The 16,657-nt window shown below is 44.9% G+C and overlaps 1 protein-coding gene across 3 annotated transcripts in view; it reads right to left on the reverse strand.

Moving 5' to 3' along the window:
- ATF6 (activating transcription factor 6) overlaps positions 1-16,657 on the reverse strand; it is a 233,779-nt gene that overhangs the window by 44,151 nt on the left and 172,971 nt on the right. For all 3 annotated transcript variants that reach the window (XM_067532515.1, XM_067532514.1, XM_067532513.1), the window contains exon 15: positions 11,617-11,701. In XM_067532515.1, coding sequence (XP_067388616.1) covers positions 11,617-11,701 — 85 coding nt within the window. The remainder of the gene's footprint in view (positions 1-11,616; positions 11,702-16,657) is intronic.

Genomic DNA, 16,657 nt, shown 5'->3' on the forward strand with positions numbered 1-16,657 from the left:
CCCCTCATTCTTCTCTTTTGCAGACTAAACAAGCCTAGTTCCCTCAGCCTCTCCTCATAAGTCATGTGCTCCAGCCCCCTAATCGTTTTCCTTGCCCTCTGCTGGACTCTTTCCAATATGTCCACATCCTTTCTGTAGTGGGGGTCCCAAAACTGGATGGACACAGTACTCCAGATGAGGCCTTACCAGTGCTGAATAGAGGGGAATAATCACTTCTCTCAATCTGCTGGCAATGCTCTTACTAATGCAGCCCAATATGCCGTTAGCTTTCTTGGCAATAAGGGCACACTGTTGACTCATATCTAGCTTCTTGTCCACTGTAACCCACAAGTCCTTTACTGCAGAACTGCTGCCTAGCCAGTCAGTTCCCAGTCTGTAGCTGTGCATGGGATTCTTTCAGCCTAAGTGCAGAACTCTGCATTTGTTCTTGTTGAACCTCATCAGATTTCTTTGGCCCAATCCTGTAATTTGCCTAAATCACTCCTTATCCAATCCCTGCCCTCCACTGTATCTATCACTCCCCCCAGCTTAGTGCCATCTACAAACTTGCTGAGGGCGCAATCCATCCCATCCTCCAGATCCTTAAAGATCTGCCCCACCCTTTATCACCTCCGACAAAACCACGAGGTGAGCCAAGAGCGCATGTGTGGACCAATCGACTTTCAAAATCTCCGGCTCCGGACACATGGTGCGCATGCGGAAACGCTGAGTGGAGTACAATAGGGACCATCACTCAAAGAAGAAAGTGCAGAACCTCACACACACACACCCAAAGAAAACAGCGCAAGTCATGCCATGAGCCAGAACCAGTGTGCATTAGCAGGGGTTAGCAATGAGAGGGGCTTCAAACCTGTCTTTTCTCTATCTGAGTTTTCTGTCAGTTCAGTTTCTAGTAGCTGACCTCCAAAATAGGAACAGCTGAACTTAACTGACTTAACTAATCACCATGTCTCTCACTGCCAAGCATACTACAACCTGGACTAGAGAGTTTCTCAACACTCGTTTGACTTGTCTTTATGCAGCCAGTACTGAACGCATGGTTACTTCTGAGATACTATGAAATTAACTTGATGTTGACAGCAGGAAAACAACACTCTTATGAAAACCTGCAACTTCACACACCTTATAAAAGAGATGGTAATGAAGTCAGAGGTAGTTTATTCTAGTGAGAAATGCAGTAATGAATGTTGCTTTGGCCAAACTTCTAATGCTGTCTGCTGCAATGAATTGTTTCAAACCAATGTCCTTTTATTTTTTTTAAGGAGAGAATTGCCAGTGGTTTTGGTAAAGACAGCAATGCCATTTACCCCATGAAGGGTAACATAGAGTCTCCATGACATGAAACAGCCCAGGCAACAAAGTAGGAAGAGTGGCTTGGCTGTCCAGCACAGTGTAGATAATAAATGTGATTTAAAAATTAATGCTAACACCACTATACATTTTTGACAGCCACTAGGTAAATAGGAGGCTAACGGCAGATGTTTTCATTTAAACTAAAAGAACAGCACCTCTTGTGTGTTAATTCTGAATCACTGTCACACAGCCAGTGAGACTCTGAATTGCAAACAAATGTTGCTTAGGAATGAAATCAACTGAACTCTTAACTAGTCTCTGCTGGATAATTAGATTTCTAAAATACTCCTCCTAGAATACCCATAACGAATGTGATTTGCTTAAAAATAAAAGCTTGTGTTTAAATGTTAATTATAGGTGGCTTTCCTTCACACAAGAACTTTTAACAGAGCACTGAGAAAACCCTGCAAGATCTCTCTACTGAGAATAAACATCTCACTAACATGAATGCCAAATGGTGCCTTCAGACAGAGGTCTAGGTAACTACATTCAGCAAGAGACTCCATTGTGATAGTACCTAAACCTGGCCAGCCTCTGGATCAGATGTCTCCCACACTCAGTAATTAATCAGAGAGAGGATAAGGACTTTCAGTTGAGATTTTCAAAGAAGTCTAGTGGATTTAGCCATCCATCTTCCATTAATCTGGATGGAAGACCTTTAGCTAATCCCTTAGATGGCTTTAAACATCTCAGTTTACATTTGCATAGCACTTTTCCTCCACAAAGGATATCCAACACTCTGAACTATGGTCCGGATTTTCCTTGGTTACACTGGTGTAAATTTCAAGATGAAGTCCAGGTAAGAACAGATCTTCCTGGGCAACGAGGTGATTGATAATATTCAGCGTGTATCATTCTCCTTAATTTTAACATGAAGGCAACCAATTGATGCACCATGCTTAATATCAGTGTTTCTAGGCGCCCAGAAATAAAGGACACCTCTTCACTGCAAGCAAAATCCCCCAAACAAACCAAACCCCACCATGATAGTGAGTTTTAGACCACAGGACAACTGACTTGGGCTCACCCTATGAGGCTAAAAATAGCAGTGTAGCCATTCCAGCTCAGGTGCAGCCTGGGCTCTGAAACTGGCAAAGAGGATGGATCTCAGAGCCCTGGCGCCACCCCAAGTCGGAATGTCTCCATTGCTATGTTTAGCCTTGGAACACGAGCCCTTTGAGCCTGAGTTAGTTGACTCAGTTCTGAGACTTGCTGCTAGGAGATTTTTTTTGCAGATGTACCCTGCTGTGAAGTAGGTTTGCATGTGAGTGAAATGAATGCTGGTGAAAGAGGCTGGACTGACAGCCCTGGAGACTGAACTCCTCTCTTTATCCAGAGAAAGGCACATCACTAGCAGCTGCGGTGCAAGCTTCCCCACACTCATCAACCCTGATCTGGAGGAACCATTTTTTGAGATAGAGGGTAACTCAGTCTTCAGGGCTGATCCAGCCCCTGCTCTCTTTGTGGAGACTCACAGCAAGGACACCTAGGCTATGTCTACCCTACCACTTGTGGCAGTATAACTTACGTCACTCAGGAATGTGAATATTCCACCCCTCTGAGTTACACTGACATAAGTGCTGGTGTGTACAGCGCTATGCTGATGGGATAGCTCTCTCCCGTTGGCATAAAGCATCTTCACCTGATAGGCTGCAGCACTGTCTGTGTAGACATGGCCTTAGTCTCAACTGGAACAGTTTGAGAAAAAGGATTTAAATTTGCCAGTAATGACAGCATTAAGAATTCCACGACAGGGAAAGGAGGAAATGGTTTGCATCCCACTCTACAAGCCTCTTAAAGAACATGTGAAATATCCAAATGATGACGTGAAAGGGGAAAACCAAAGAAATAGGCTGATGTACAGCAATACCTGAGCCTATTTTACTTCCCAATAATTTGAAATGTATTTAAAAAACCAGCAAAAAACACACTGACTACTAATCTCCCTCTTGTAATTGGGCCTTTATTCGCCATCCTAGAGCCATATGAAGATCAACACAGTGGATTCATTTCTTCCTTCTAATCCTAGTCTGTACTATTCTCTGCACAAACCCCTTCTGCTGTCACTGGGCATCACACAAAGAGGGTGAGGGCAGAATATAACAACAGAGATCAGCAATTCAGAAGAGAGATCCTGAGGTCAGTCAGAAAGGGATGAGAATCCTGTCTGGTAAGAGATTATCTGAGACACCCAAACCACTTGTTTTGTGTTCAGAATCAGGACTAGTGTAGAAGGAAGCAAATGAAGATGTGCTGGGCATTGTTTCAAAATTAAGGAGAGTCCAATCACACTCCCTTTATCCATGGCAGCAAGAGGAAGCCTGTCAGCCACCTCCATGGCAAGGGTTTCCCCTCCTCCCTTGGGGATGTAGCTGGGGAGAGGATGGACAGTGGGAGCAGGGGCCAGAGGGGCACATGTGCAGCTCCCACCAGCCATGCTGAGTCCTCTCAGAAAGCCATGTCCTCTCCCCACTGGGGCAAATCTTTGAAAGGTGGCTTCCTTCGGAAGCAGCAGTCACCTGGAGAAGCCTTTCCTGTGGGTCCACTGCCTACTAACCTCCATATTTCTGGCTGCTACCCCTGGACATGTCCCCAGTCCCTATGCCAGACTCTGCAGGTCTGCAGGAAGGAGGGACAGTTGTGAAGGGGAGGAGCTTCTCCCCCAAACAAGGCTCTCAGTGGCAAGATCTCCCTCAAAGTGATCTGGAATTAACAGGTTAAAAATAAAGCAGAGTCTCCCAGGGTCTCTCCCAGACGCCCTGGTATTTCTCCCACCCGCTAGCTAGTTGATTGAGTGTAACACACAAGGCAGGGTTTGCTGTATGTTTGTTCTGAAACTGCCTTCATGTCTTATCTGTTTCAGTGTCTATGTCCAAATCCCTGGGCCTCTGAAATCCCCCCGGTAATGTTGGCATTTCCATTTAAAACAACAATTTTACATTGTTTCTTCATTCTGAAGTCTACTTCTAACATTGTTTGAAAGCATTATTCAGTCCAGCTTCTTTCAAAAATTACTCATATTGTGATCAGACTGAGTAACATTTTCAAAGGAAATGTAATACTTTCTAAATCAGTATCAGAAATGTAACTCAGTCTCCAAATGATGAAATTAACTGCCCGTTTGAGTGCGATAATCCAGCTCAGCCAGGAAAGGATTCTTGTAACATGGACAAAAAAGGAATTTTCAGGCAGAAAAGTGCCAAAAATAATTATGAAACATCTAATGAAAATGTCCCCTCTGCAATAGAGTTGACTATATATTACCACGTGTCTTACCAAACTGCATGGGAAAATGGAACCAGCAAATGTTGGAAGCTTGAAGCTAATTTGTTCAGTTTATGGAAATTCTGCATCAGACAATGATTTCAGTGTGTTTAAATTTAACAAAAACATTTGGGTTTATGATTCATTTGCACTGTAAAGTGCATAACAAGGCATGATTTTGTATAGATTATCTGATAGAACGTTTAACTAACCTTTTCTGGCGTACGGAGTGTGTCACTATTCAGACAGCTACTAAAGAAACCCTGTGTACCACATGTGCCTTAGCTTGGCATAGAGCTTCCTCCCTTTTGGAATTAACTGTATGCTTATGTTGTATACGTTCAGTCTAGACAGTGAGACTCAAAATGGGTCTCCTGATCACTGAGTCATTAATAATCCTGTGCATTTTATGCAAAATCGGGTTGTTATTCCCAGAGATCTGACATAAGCCCAGTGTATTATTATTAAACATCCTAGTGCCCAAGGGCCCGACTGGGAAAGGCCCCAGGGCGCTGGGTACTGTACAGCACAGATAAGAGACAATCCCTGCTCCGGAGAGCTTACAACCTGAACCACACATGCACATGGCTGAAGAGAAAACAATAGCAATTCCATTTCTAACCCTCACACCTGAAGCAGCCCTTGCTATTCACAACATAGGCCCTCATACAACTCTGCTAATGTCTTTCAATCCTGATCTACAGTACCATCAACTCAGCTAAACCAAGACCAAGCCCCCTTCCACTGGCCTCCCACTTCTGCACAAAATCCCACATCATTAGCTATCTCTGCCAAGACTGGAAAAGTAGGGGGTGGGTGAGATTGAGGCACCCTAGCAAAGTGACTTGGAAAGTGGACTAGGAGACAATGTGAGGCCACTTTGAGGATGTAGTCAGAGTGAAACGTTGTCCCTGTGGAACACAGTAAAGGGTGAGTCTGCCATCATGGCTGCCAATTCACTGACTTGTGGGGCAGAGGGATGGACACTAAAAAGATCACCTTTATAGACAGGTGGATAAGGAAGCAAGTGGCCAGGGACTTAAAGGGGGGGTCAAGTGAGGTTCTGATATGACGAGGTTAAGGTCCCAAGGGGGAATAGTTTTCCTAACGGAAGGGAAGGTGTTGAGGATACCGCGGAGGAATAGAACAGTGGTTGGGTGACTGAAGGCAGAGAAGCTGTCTATAGGTGGGAGGAAGGTGCTGTGTGCCACAAAGTGAACTGGAATGGAGGAGTGGACAAGGCCTGAAAGGCGAAGGTTAAGCAGATAGTCAAGGATGGTCGGTATGGAGATGATGTCTATGGAGTGATTGTGGTTGGATGCTCACTCCATGAAGCATCTCCATTTGGCTTGGTAGCATGCTCTGGTGGATGGGTGTTGGCCATGTGTGAGGACATCTCGCACAGGCGTGGAGCACGCATTGTCTATCCACGAGTTTCACCCAAATACCAGGCTGTGAGATGAAGAAGGTCTGGACTGGGGTGACAGATCCGGCTCTGTTTTTGTGTGATGAGATTCAGGAGAGGGGGAGAAGGATTGGAGGGCAGGTTGAAAGGTGAAGAAGATCAGTGAACCAATATTGCTGCAGCCAGATGGGGGCTATGGAGATGTTGACTGCTTGGTCGTGTTTCACTTTGCAGAGTACTTGTTGGAGGAGCAGTATGGGTGGGAAGAGGTAGTGTAGTTCCAGTGTCCAGGAGAGAAGGACCTCCCCTTGACAGCCTTGCCCGAGTGCACCTCTGGAGCAGAAGAGGGGAAGCTTGTGGTTGGTAGCTGTCGCGAACATGTCCCAGCACTGTGTGCCCCATTGATGGAAGATGGAACGAAGAGTGGGGTCGTGAAGCTCCCACTCGTGGTTGCGATGAAAGGAGTGGCTGAGAGTGTCCATCAGGTTGTTGGCTGTACCCGGTAAATGAGTTGCATGAAGTGTGATGTTGTGCTGTAGGTACCACTTCCACAGATGGATTGCCTCTTGACAGTGGTTTGGAGATCTGGCTCTGCCTTGTTTGTTTATGTATACAACCACTGTCATGTTGTTCGAGAGAAGTTGTCTGGAGTGGATGAGAGGAAGAAGCACTTTACAGGTGCGCTGGACCACTTGTAACTCTAGGATGTTGATGTGGATTCTTATTTCTTTGTGGGGACCAGAGGCCTTGGGCCATGTAGCTTGTATGTAAGCGCCCCTGTCTATGACTGAGGCGTTCGTGGTGAGAGTGGATGGGGCGTAGGAGAGTTGAAGGGTGTGCCCGCCATGACCTTGGATGGGTCGTACCACCATGAAAGGAAAGTTGCCACTTAGGGCGGGAGATGAATTTGTTTGTTGAGGTGGCCTTCTGTGGATTGTACACTGAGCAAAGCCACTGTTGAAGGCATCTCACATGAAGGTGGGAATCTGGGGTGATGGAGGTGCACGTCACCATGTGTCCCATAAATGAAAGGCAGTGATGGAGGCATGTGCGGAGACAATGCTGTAGCTTTGTAATAAGGGAGGTAAGAATGACGAAGCAGTCCCTTGGAAGGAAGGCCTGTCCCTCAAGAGAGTCCAAGCACGCTCATATAAAGATGAGTTCTCTGGTAGGTATGAGGATAGATTTTTCCTCATTGATACAGATGTCCAGACTGATGAGGAGATCCCGTAGTGTTTGGATGATACTGAGGAGGTGTTTGTGGGATGATGCCACTAGGAGCTAGACATCCAGGTATGTAAAAAAGGAGTGGTCTAGGTGTCACATATAGGCCGCAACTACTGGGAAGACCTTTGTGAACACACAGAGGGCAGTGGTGATCCCAAAAGGGAGGACATGGAATTGATAATGGGGAATGTCCCACTGTGAAGCAAAGGAATTTGTGGTAGGTGGGATGGATGTCCACATGGAAGTATGCACCCTTTATATCGAGAGCTGCGAACCAGGCCTCAAGGAGGAGGGAAGATTTGGGTAAAAGAATGACCATTCGGAAATGAAATTTATAGATAAACCAGTTCAATGCCCATAGATCCAGAATGGGGTGAAGGCCCCCCTCCTTTTTTGGTATAAGGAAATAGGGGGAGTAGAAATCATGACCATGATAGTGGCGTGGGACCCATTGTATGGCACCTTTTTGGAAGAGGAAGCGAGCCTCCTTCTGGAGAAGGTCTTGTTGTGATGGGTCTGCATGACTGTCCTGGCGAGGGTGACGAGTGGGAAAGGTGAGGGACTCTATGAGATATCCCTGGTGTATGATATCTAATACCCATCGATTGGTGGTAGTCTTTCTCCAATTGTGTGCAAAGAGAGCAAGACGGCCCCCAAAGATAATCCTGGAAGCTGGATTAAGCTGAAGCTGGGATAAGTGGGATGGGGAGGGGTTTGTAGTTCTTGGGGTTAGAGTCAAATGAGTTGTTTGCAGGGGCACTGTGGAGAGGTGGAGGAAGTAGAGGTGGAGGCAGCAGAAAATCTGGGTCATTGGGAATGTTGGCGGTAGTGAGGTTGTTCTTGCTGGCGTGGGGGGTATAGTTCATAGGTGGGCCGGGTGAGGTATTGGGGTCAGAAGGAAGCCTGGTTTTGATGGCGGGTCGGAGCGGAAGTGTAGAGGCTCAAGATCAAAGTGTGGCCTGAGAGTCTTTCAGTGAGTGCAGACTCTCGTCAGCATCTTGTCACTGAAAGGTTTTTGATTGTCGAAAGGGAAGCCCTCAAGTGTGGTTTGGACCTCCTTAGGGAACCCCAACATCTAGAGCCAAGAGTCCCTGCAAAAGACCACCCCAGATGCCAGGAAGCATGATGCCGTATCCACTGCATCTACAGCTGCTTGGAGGGAGACTATGGCCACTAATTTATCTTCCCCAATGAGGGACTTGAATTCCACTTGTTTAGCTTCTGGAAGTAAGCTTTGGAACTCCGCTAGTTTGGAGTACGACCTGAAGTCGCACTTTGCCAACATGGCGTGGTAGCTGAAGATGTGGAATTGTAGCCCCGCCGAAGAACAGACTTTTCAGGCAGTTAAGTCAAGCTTCTTGGCAGCTCAATCTGGAGGAGTGGTCCTAAAATGTTGTTGCCTGGAGCATTGCATTGGTGCTTGCACTACAAGTCAGTGCCCTTGGCCAGATCAAAATAGTGTTTTTGTCAGGGTTTACGATGCTGGGGCATGCCAGACTTCCTGGGCTGGTTGAAGTTGAAGATAGGGAGCGCTGTGTGTGAGGGGCCTGCTGGTTAAAGGATGTTCAGGAATTTGTCTCGAGGTCTTGTACATCCATAGCTGGAAGATTGAGGGCCCCTGCCATGTGATGCAGGAGATCTTGGTACTGGCCCTGGTCATTGGATGGGGAAAGGCGGGATGAGAGATTCATCCAGTGATGACGATGTTTTGGTCAGAATCAGCAGTTCCGGTGGTGCCAATGATACTGGGGGCCAGTCTGTACTCCATAGCTCTTTGTAGACCAATGGAAGGTCCGTGTACTTGGGCGGTGAAATGGAGGCTACAGTGCTCCGTGGTCACAACAGGGGTCCCATGGTGCCAGTAGGGCCAGGCATATGTGTCTGATTGCGCTGGTGGTCCACGAGAGTATCGGAATCACTGCTGCACAGGCAGTGCATATACTGGAGCATATTTAAGATGTTGTGGCTGCAGACTATGGGAGCGCACCGGTGAAAATGTTGGGCCCAGTTCCGAGGACCATTCCAAGTCTGATGGCTGGTCCAAGAACAGTGGCGGTGTGAGTGGAACCTGTGATAACATTCCCGGTTGTAGGCTCAATGGTTGGTAAAGAAATAGCGGCTCATCCACTGGTGAGGGAGCTGCACGATCCCAGGCTATCTGTGCTGCATTGGATGGCCCACCAGGTGCAGAAGTAGTTCTGCTGATGGCGTGAGGGAGACAGTTGGCCAGGTGTGTGTGGTACCATACACTGTCCTGGGAGTGAGAGGTCTGATGGACCTGGCAGACTGGGGCGGGGCTGGGTGTTCCGGTGGTGGCCCAGCAGCTGAGGCAGAAGATGATTCTGGTCGATACCGATGGTGCATGGACATACACTCTTCTTTGGATTTCTTCGATGGTGGAGCTGCCTGGTCTGAGTGTGACTTCTCGTCCGGCCTATCACAGCTCAATGAGGTAGTGCTATACTTGGAGACAGTCCCTCTCAGGGATCCATCCTTGTGCCCGTAGCTGCACTTCTTATGAGCATGATAGGTTTTTACCGCCACAATTGGTGCCACCTTGCTGGTGATGGTGGTACTGGGCACTCTGGTGCATCTGTCGGTGACATTTCTGAGTGTGCACGTGGATGCATTGCATCCTCTATGAGATACTTGCATAATCTAAGTTCTCTGGCCTGGTGGGTTCGCAATGGGAACGACTGGGAGATGGAGCAGCGGGCAATGACGTGGCTCTTACTGAGATAATAAAGGCAGCGTTGGTGTTTGTTGCTCACTGAGAAGGATCTTGGGCATGACAGGCAGTCCTTAAACCCAGCTTGTTGGGGCACGGTCCCCTGCGACAGGTAGGATGTTGCGGACAGGTAGAACAATGGTGAGGCTAACTATACTAAGAATACTAACTATATCTACTATTCAGAGAAACTATATGCAAGAATGCATTTTTTTTTTTTTTTTTTTTGCTATGCAGATCAAAAAATGAAGAGGAAAGGTGTTCCGACTCTGGCCGGCGGCAGTAAGAGGGAACTAATGGGGTTTCGACCCGCACGGTCTCGTAAGACCTCAGACATACCACATAGCCACCACATGACGCACACATGGGTTGATGGAGACCACTCTAAACAGTGCCTGTTCCAGCTCTAGTGCTTGGCGCTTATGCACACCAACATAGGTATAGAACTCACGTATAAAATCCACATAGGGACCAGGACTCGAAGAAGTGTTTAGATTTAAAGGAAGTTTCTCCTACCAGCTTTAAAGTTAACTACAGCAGAGGGATACAGCCTGGAGACATGGGTTTACAGGTGGAGGGATATGGAAAAAAGGTTCCATTAAAGAGTCCGATTCACCACTGTGCACCTCTTGTTTTGTGCCAGTTTAGTCCGTAGTCAGTGAAGTGACATTGTTGTGAAAGACACATATTGCAGGGTGAGTCAAACTGAAAATGCTAATGCTAGTACCTTTGTAAAACAGATTTTCTCTAACATGTGGCACACAAAGGATATGATGGTGTGGTGGGAAGATTTTACTGCACTTGTCTGAGATAGGCTGCCCCACTTGCACAGCAGACTGAAGCCAATAAAACCTCTCATGATCGCATTTTCTATCCTAAGAACTATGCAACACACTAAAAGCAGATTTTTTTTCTATTGAAAAAATGTTTATCGGACTGGAACAATGTCCCCCTAGACACAGCACTCTGAGTTCAGTGACCAAAGACCAGGAGAAAGCATGGAACTGGGTGTGTTTAGCGGAGGAGGGCTCCGCTGTACTTGGGTCTCAGATGGTGGATTCAAAGCACATGTGCATGTAAACCTAATGGAGAACTTCTTTGAAAAAGGTTCTGTGGCTACTATGGCAGGCAGGCCCAACACTACGGAAGCGAAAAGGGGACATTCCCTCCTACCCCCACAACTATCTTCAAGGAGCCCCAAATTACTGTTAGAAAAGCCAAAATATGTACAGTTATTCAGAGTTAAGCAGTGGAACAGCAGCAGATTGAAAAGTCATCATCCTTTATATCAATTATAAATCACAGCAAAATACTGACACAGTAGCCACATTTTACTTCTTTAAACGCTTATTTTTCAGGGGTTGAACTATCCTGAACTCCTTGAAAGTTGTTTGTTTATTAACTAGTGACATCTAGGGCCCCGAATACCGGGACCCTAGAACCCGCCATTTTGGCAGGAATGTGACTCCTACATTAGAGGTATATAAAGATACGATATGACTTCTGCACCAGGAGAGCACTTTGATTTATTAAACTTACATTATCAGACACTTGTCTACATTTTGGTTTCCATGACCAATCCAGGAATGTCTTTTTTAAGGTATTAACTCATTTGTCCTAAAATCAGCTTTGGACTTACCACTGATGTTTATTGCTGGTAACATGATAGACATCTTGGGCCGTCTGGTCTTATTATGGGTGGTGGCAGGCAATAACAAATGATCCTGGAAAATATGGAAAGATGTGTTACATTTGTATTGAAACACTGAGTTGCAGAAATGACTCTCCATTCTGCGCCACTTGCCTCCCAGGTTAACCTATTTATGAAGGTTTGGTAATTTCATATTGTTAACAAAAGTCACAGCAATGGCCCATACTGTGAAACTAGAAAAAAAGCTCTATCATGCATGGCAACATCTGAAAGTGCCTTCAACTTCATGTGGAAGGGTGGGAACTACTTTTAGGCCCCTGCTCAGCAGAGCCCTTAAGTTTGTGATTAAGTTTATTTAACTTGACTTCACTCAGATCAAAGCATGTGGTTAAGCACTTTACCGAACCCTTCACTGCCCCTGCTCTTTGGTTTATGTCATCCTGTTAAATCTGTCATCTAATAGAAAAGAGATGCCTTTTTTCCCCTCTTTTTGATGAAAGGTGCTGGATTTACAGCTTGGGAAAATGAAGCCCAGAACTGGTAATGCATAGGAAATGTCAGTCCAAGCACTTCCCCCACTGCCTCAGCACCCTGCCTTAGATGGGCCACCTCAAAGGGCTAGGGAAGAGTTCATTTTCCACTCCACTTTAAACCTCAGCTTCCCTGCAGGCAAGAGAGTTAATGGTGATATACATCAGCTCACTACACAGCTACTGAAGAGCCCTTAGAAAGGAAATGGCTTTTGGTCCCAATTATTAACTTAGCAACTATTTACTCATTTTATATATTGATTTAGATTTCTAACCTGTCCCATTCTCTAGACACTTTCACAGGTGTGAAACATAAAATGAAAACTGGCAATCAATAAATACCCACCAAAGCCTGCCTAGGCCCTCAAGTACAAATTCAAACTCACGTTTTTCCAAACCAAAACACTTGTCAACTATCTGGGGACAAATCCTCCTCCAAGTCACACCCCTGACACCCACCAATTTCAGCCAGATGGACCAGGGTCACTGAGAGGAAAATATAATGGGGAATGTATTAGAACCCAAGGATACGGTTGACTTGGAAAGCTTTAGATGCAAAGGAGAAGGGAGACGTATGAAGATTTGCACTGGTCTCTTATACCAGATTGGTGCTCTGGCCTTTTGCTTTAGAAGATCCAGCTTTAAATCTTGAACAGCTAAAAATGGAAAATGAGTCTGACATTCTCATCCCATTTCACATCCTATCATGACATTAGAGACAACTGGCAGCCTGAGTCCGAGAGATGGGGGAGTGGGCAGGCAGTTCTAAGGTGCATTGCCACAGCTGTGTGTGGGCCGAGGACAGGAAGAGCATGGACTGCCCTGGGCAGGACTGAGAGACATGGGCAGGGGGACATTTCAGAAGCCTGCTCTATAAGGCAGCCCTATCAGCCCCTCAATTTCATGAGAACAAGATTCACTTCAGTTTTGTTTTAAAGAAATGTGGAACTATTCCGTGTGAGTTTCAGGATGCTACTAGGGAGTTCTTCATACAAAGCTAAGTGTCAGATATACTTTACATTGTTGAAGTATTTTGCAAGATACCACAAAGAAAAAGAAAAACAGAATACTGTCTTTGTCAGTAAAAAAACAACTCAAGAAATAACTCCATTTAAAAACAACTATGGCTCTCAATCTACAACAATAGATTGTCAACTCTGGCACTAAATACTAAAACCCCATATTCAAGTATTGCTGAAGTGGTGACAAAACTTAGCAAAGGCCAACAACTCCACAGCAAAGGCTATTGTGAAAATCAATACAGAATGTGTCTCATGGGAATGACATAATGATAAGGTCAATGTTAGGTCTAAACTTCCTGGCAGTGTTTGTGTCATAATCTGAAAACTGTTTTTAAACACTGATGCTTGAATTTCATGCCCTTGATTTTTTTTTTCTTTTCAAAAGGAATTGTTCCTGGAAAGTTATAAAACTAAATATTATTTACTAAACACTGGAGTTGCTTCTTTGAGGACACAGGTCACGTAAATGATTAGTTGACTTAACTCAGTGAATCCTAGTTATCTTTTTGCTAAAGAATTTCAAGGTTGATGAAACATTCACATCTTAAGTTGGTTTTCTTTTATATTTGTATGTATTATTGTAGCACCCTAGGAGCCCCAGGCATGGACCAGTTGTCAATAGTACCACCTGTATTTATTTTGAATTACAAAATGAGAGGAGACTCCTATCCAATGGTGGATCCTCTGTACCCTGAAGTTTTTAAATCATTATTTGAGGACTTCAATAACTCAGTTTTAGGTTAGGGGTCTATTACAAAGAGTGGGTGGGTGAAATTCTGTGGCCTGTGTTGTGCAGTAGATCAGACTAGATAATCATAATGGTTCCTTCTGACCTTATAGTCTATGAGTCTATGATCATTCTAGGACTGCTAGATAAATATTCTGAAATAAAGAGCAGCCTCATTGCAAATAATAATACAAAATGATAATTTAGCATAGAAGTAAAGTAAACCTCCATCTTTCCTTGTACATCACCCACAACAATATTTGCTTCCTCAGCTGTCCTGCTAAAAAAGATGTCAGTGCTGGTGAAAGATGCTGGATTAAAAGGTTACAGCAAACACCTCTTTCAGTACCCTAAGCAGCCATAGAACAGGCAGTGCCCGTGCGAGCTTCTGCTACAACTGCACCTCGTCAGCAACACAAGCCAGTGCAAACAGCTCACAACTGAGCTTTGCAAATTCCACTAGCTCCATTACTTCACAGCTGAGCTCTAAATTTTGGCTCTAATCTACAAGTATACTGGATTGGAATCTAGTTAACTCAGAGATGATTTACCTTCCAGGATACTCCAGGAAAGATACACTGCATAGGGCTGATTCAGCTGGACAGCCACAAAGAATACAAGTGGGATCCTGGCTAAGGAACTATTTGCCAGAAGAGAACAGATTATGTCCAAACCTGATGTTCAGATCAAGGTGTAAAACACACCTCTTCTATAAAGCCTCTACCAGAAGCAAATCTCTTGCCAAAAATCACACAGAATCCTGCTCCTCTGTCCCAGAAGAACAAAGAGAAAGAGAACAAAGAGTGCCCAGTGTCTGGCTGGGCTACTAATCTGCCAACACACATGCTAGTGCTGTTTAGATCATTACAGTCCAAACAACGTAGCAAAGAAAAAAATTTCAGTGCCACGACTGTGAGAAAAGTCATGTGACTTGTACGGGCACATTCAAACAGGCTTTGGAGTTTTCATACAACTCCACAGTGCTCCCACAGGGACTTTGGAGAAAAAGGTGTGTAAAAGGCTAGTATGCATTGTAGTAAGAAGTGAGAGCATAAGGCCTGTAAAACAGGCTAAGGCCTAAATGGAAAAAGCCGAGTGAACAGAAGTATAAGGGGTCATTCAAGTTAACTGAAATTGGCACAGGAAAGTGCTGATACTACAAGATTGCCAAAATATTACTAAAATATGTAGCAGGTATAGGAGGTACCAAGATACTAACTCTCTAAAATAACACTTTTATGGATAGAAATGACAAAATGTGATACATGGAGTTGTTTTGCCCAAATCAGCCAATCAATGGAAAAATGTGGTATTAGACTACATCAAGAGGGTGGCAACTACCTACGTCAAAGGGGGCAGAACGAAAGTGTATGTAAGAATGTATAAAAGAGGGTGTCAGAGGGAATATCGGTGTCTGGTCTAGGGGATAACGGAAAGTCCCGCTGTTGGGCCGAGGCCATTGTAACGCCGCCTATGCGAAACTGACCCCCAGATATTCTGTATAGCCAAGGGCCTGGGACACCAGACCTCTGAGTGCAAGGTGCAGGGGAGGCAGCTTCACTGACTGCCATCAATGTTTTTTCCCCCTAGAGCAATTTCTGTGCCATGTGAAATTGATATTTACTGGACTAATGAATTAAATCAAATCCTTCCAAGCCTAGTTATTTGCATTACTAATACATGAGATAAAACTGAAAAGTAGTAAAAGCAAATCCTAAAAGTCAGCATCTGCTTCAATCCTGCAAGCGTCAGCCAGAGGCAGAATAAATGACCCCTATTAGCCTAACGCAGATGGCTCTGGCTCAGGGCAAGGTTTACACTTGGATGAGATGGCAATTTCAATAGACAATGAAAATCTGACAGAGCTGGCATGGCCACTGGAAAAATAAGAGTCTAAAAAGCAAAGATTTCCAGCCTGGTGATATGAAAGCCAGATGACCTAAATAGTCTAAAATCCACGTGCACAGACAATGCCTTTCTTTAATACTTTTGAAATACAGTAATTCAGGATTTTCTGGGGCTAAAGTATGTTAACTTACTTATTAATGTCCCTGTAATAATCATGTTTATCAAGCCACTGCCTTCACAAAACAGTCAGGGTCCTGCAGTTAGAATATAATTAATCACTGCCTGTAAGTCAGCATACGACACATGGCATAATTAAACATTTATAAGCCTTTTTCCCTATAACATGGAATGTCTAATCAGATCCTGCTACTCTTTAAGCCACTCAAGTGTCTGCCACCTGCTTCCAGATACAACCCCACGGGATATTGCAAGTGTTCAATTTTGCAATCCCTGAGAATGGTGTTAGAAAGTGAATGTGGTCATTAAAGAGGCTAAGGATGTTAAGATCAAGGGTAAACTGCTCCAATTTTGGTAGTTATACTCTGTATCTCTAAATATCCTCTGTAATTTCAGAAGGAAATGGAACTCTTCTTCACTGTGCTAGGCCATTGCAGTGTTGCCAGCTCCTGCTGTTTTAGTCTGAGTCTTGTGATATTTGGGGTGTTTCCTAATGTTCCAGCTCCTGGAGTTATGTGAGAATATGTGATAATGTGTGAGAATCTCAGCTTTTGTTTTAAAAAAGTAAATTTCTAGCCTTCAGAGCTGCAGAGCAACCCTTGAAAAGGTGACCTGACTGTAGCCTATGGGTATGTCTCCACAGTAACTAGACACCCGCAGCTGGCCCGTGCCAGCTGACTAGTACGCACAGGGCTGGGGCTGCAGGGCTGTTTCATTAAGCCCAA

The sequence above is a fragment of the Emydura macquarii genome, unplaced genomic scaffold (assembly GCF_026122565.2).
Source record: "Emydura macquarii macquarii isolate MOO-44397 ecotype Brisbane River unplaced genomic scaffold, CSIRO-AGI_Emac_v2 contig_3287, whole genome shotgun sequence".
NCBI lineage: Eukaryota > Metazoa > Chordata > Testudines > Chelidae > Emydura > Emydura macquarii.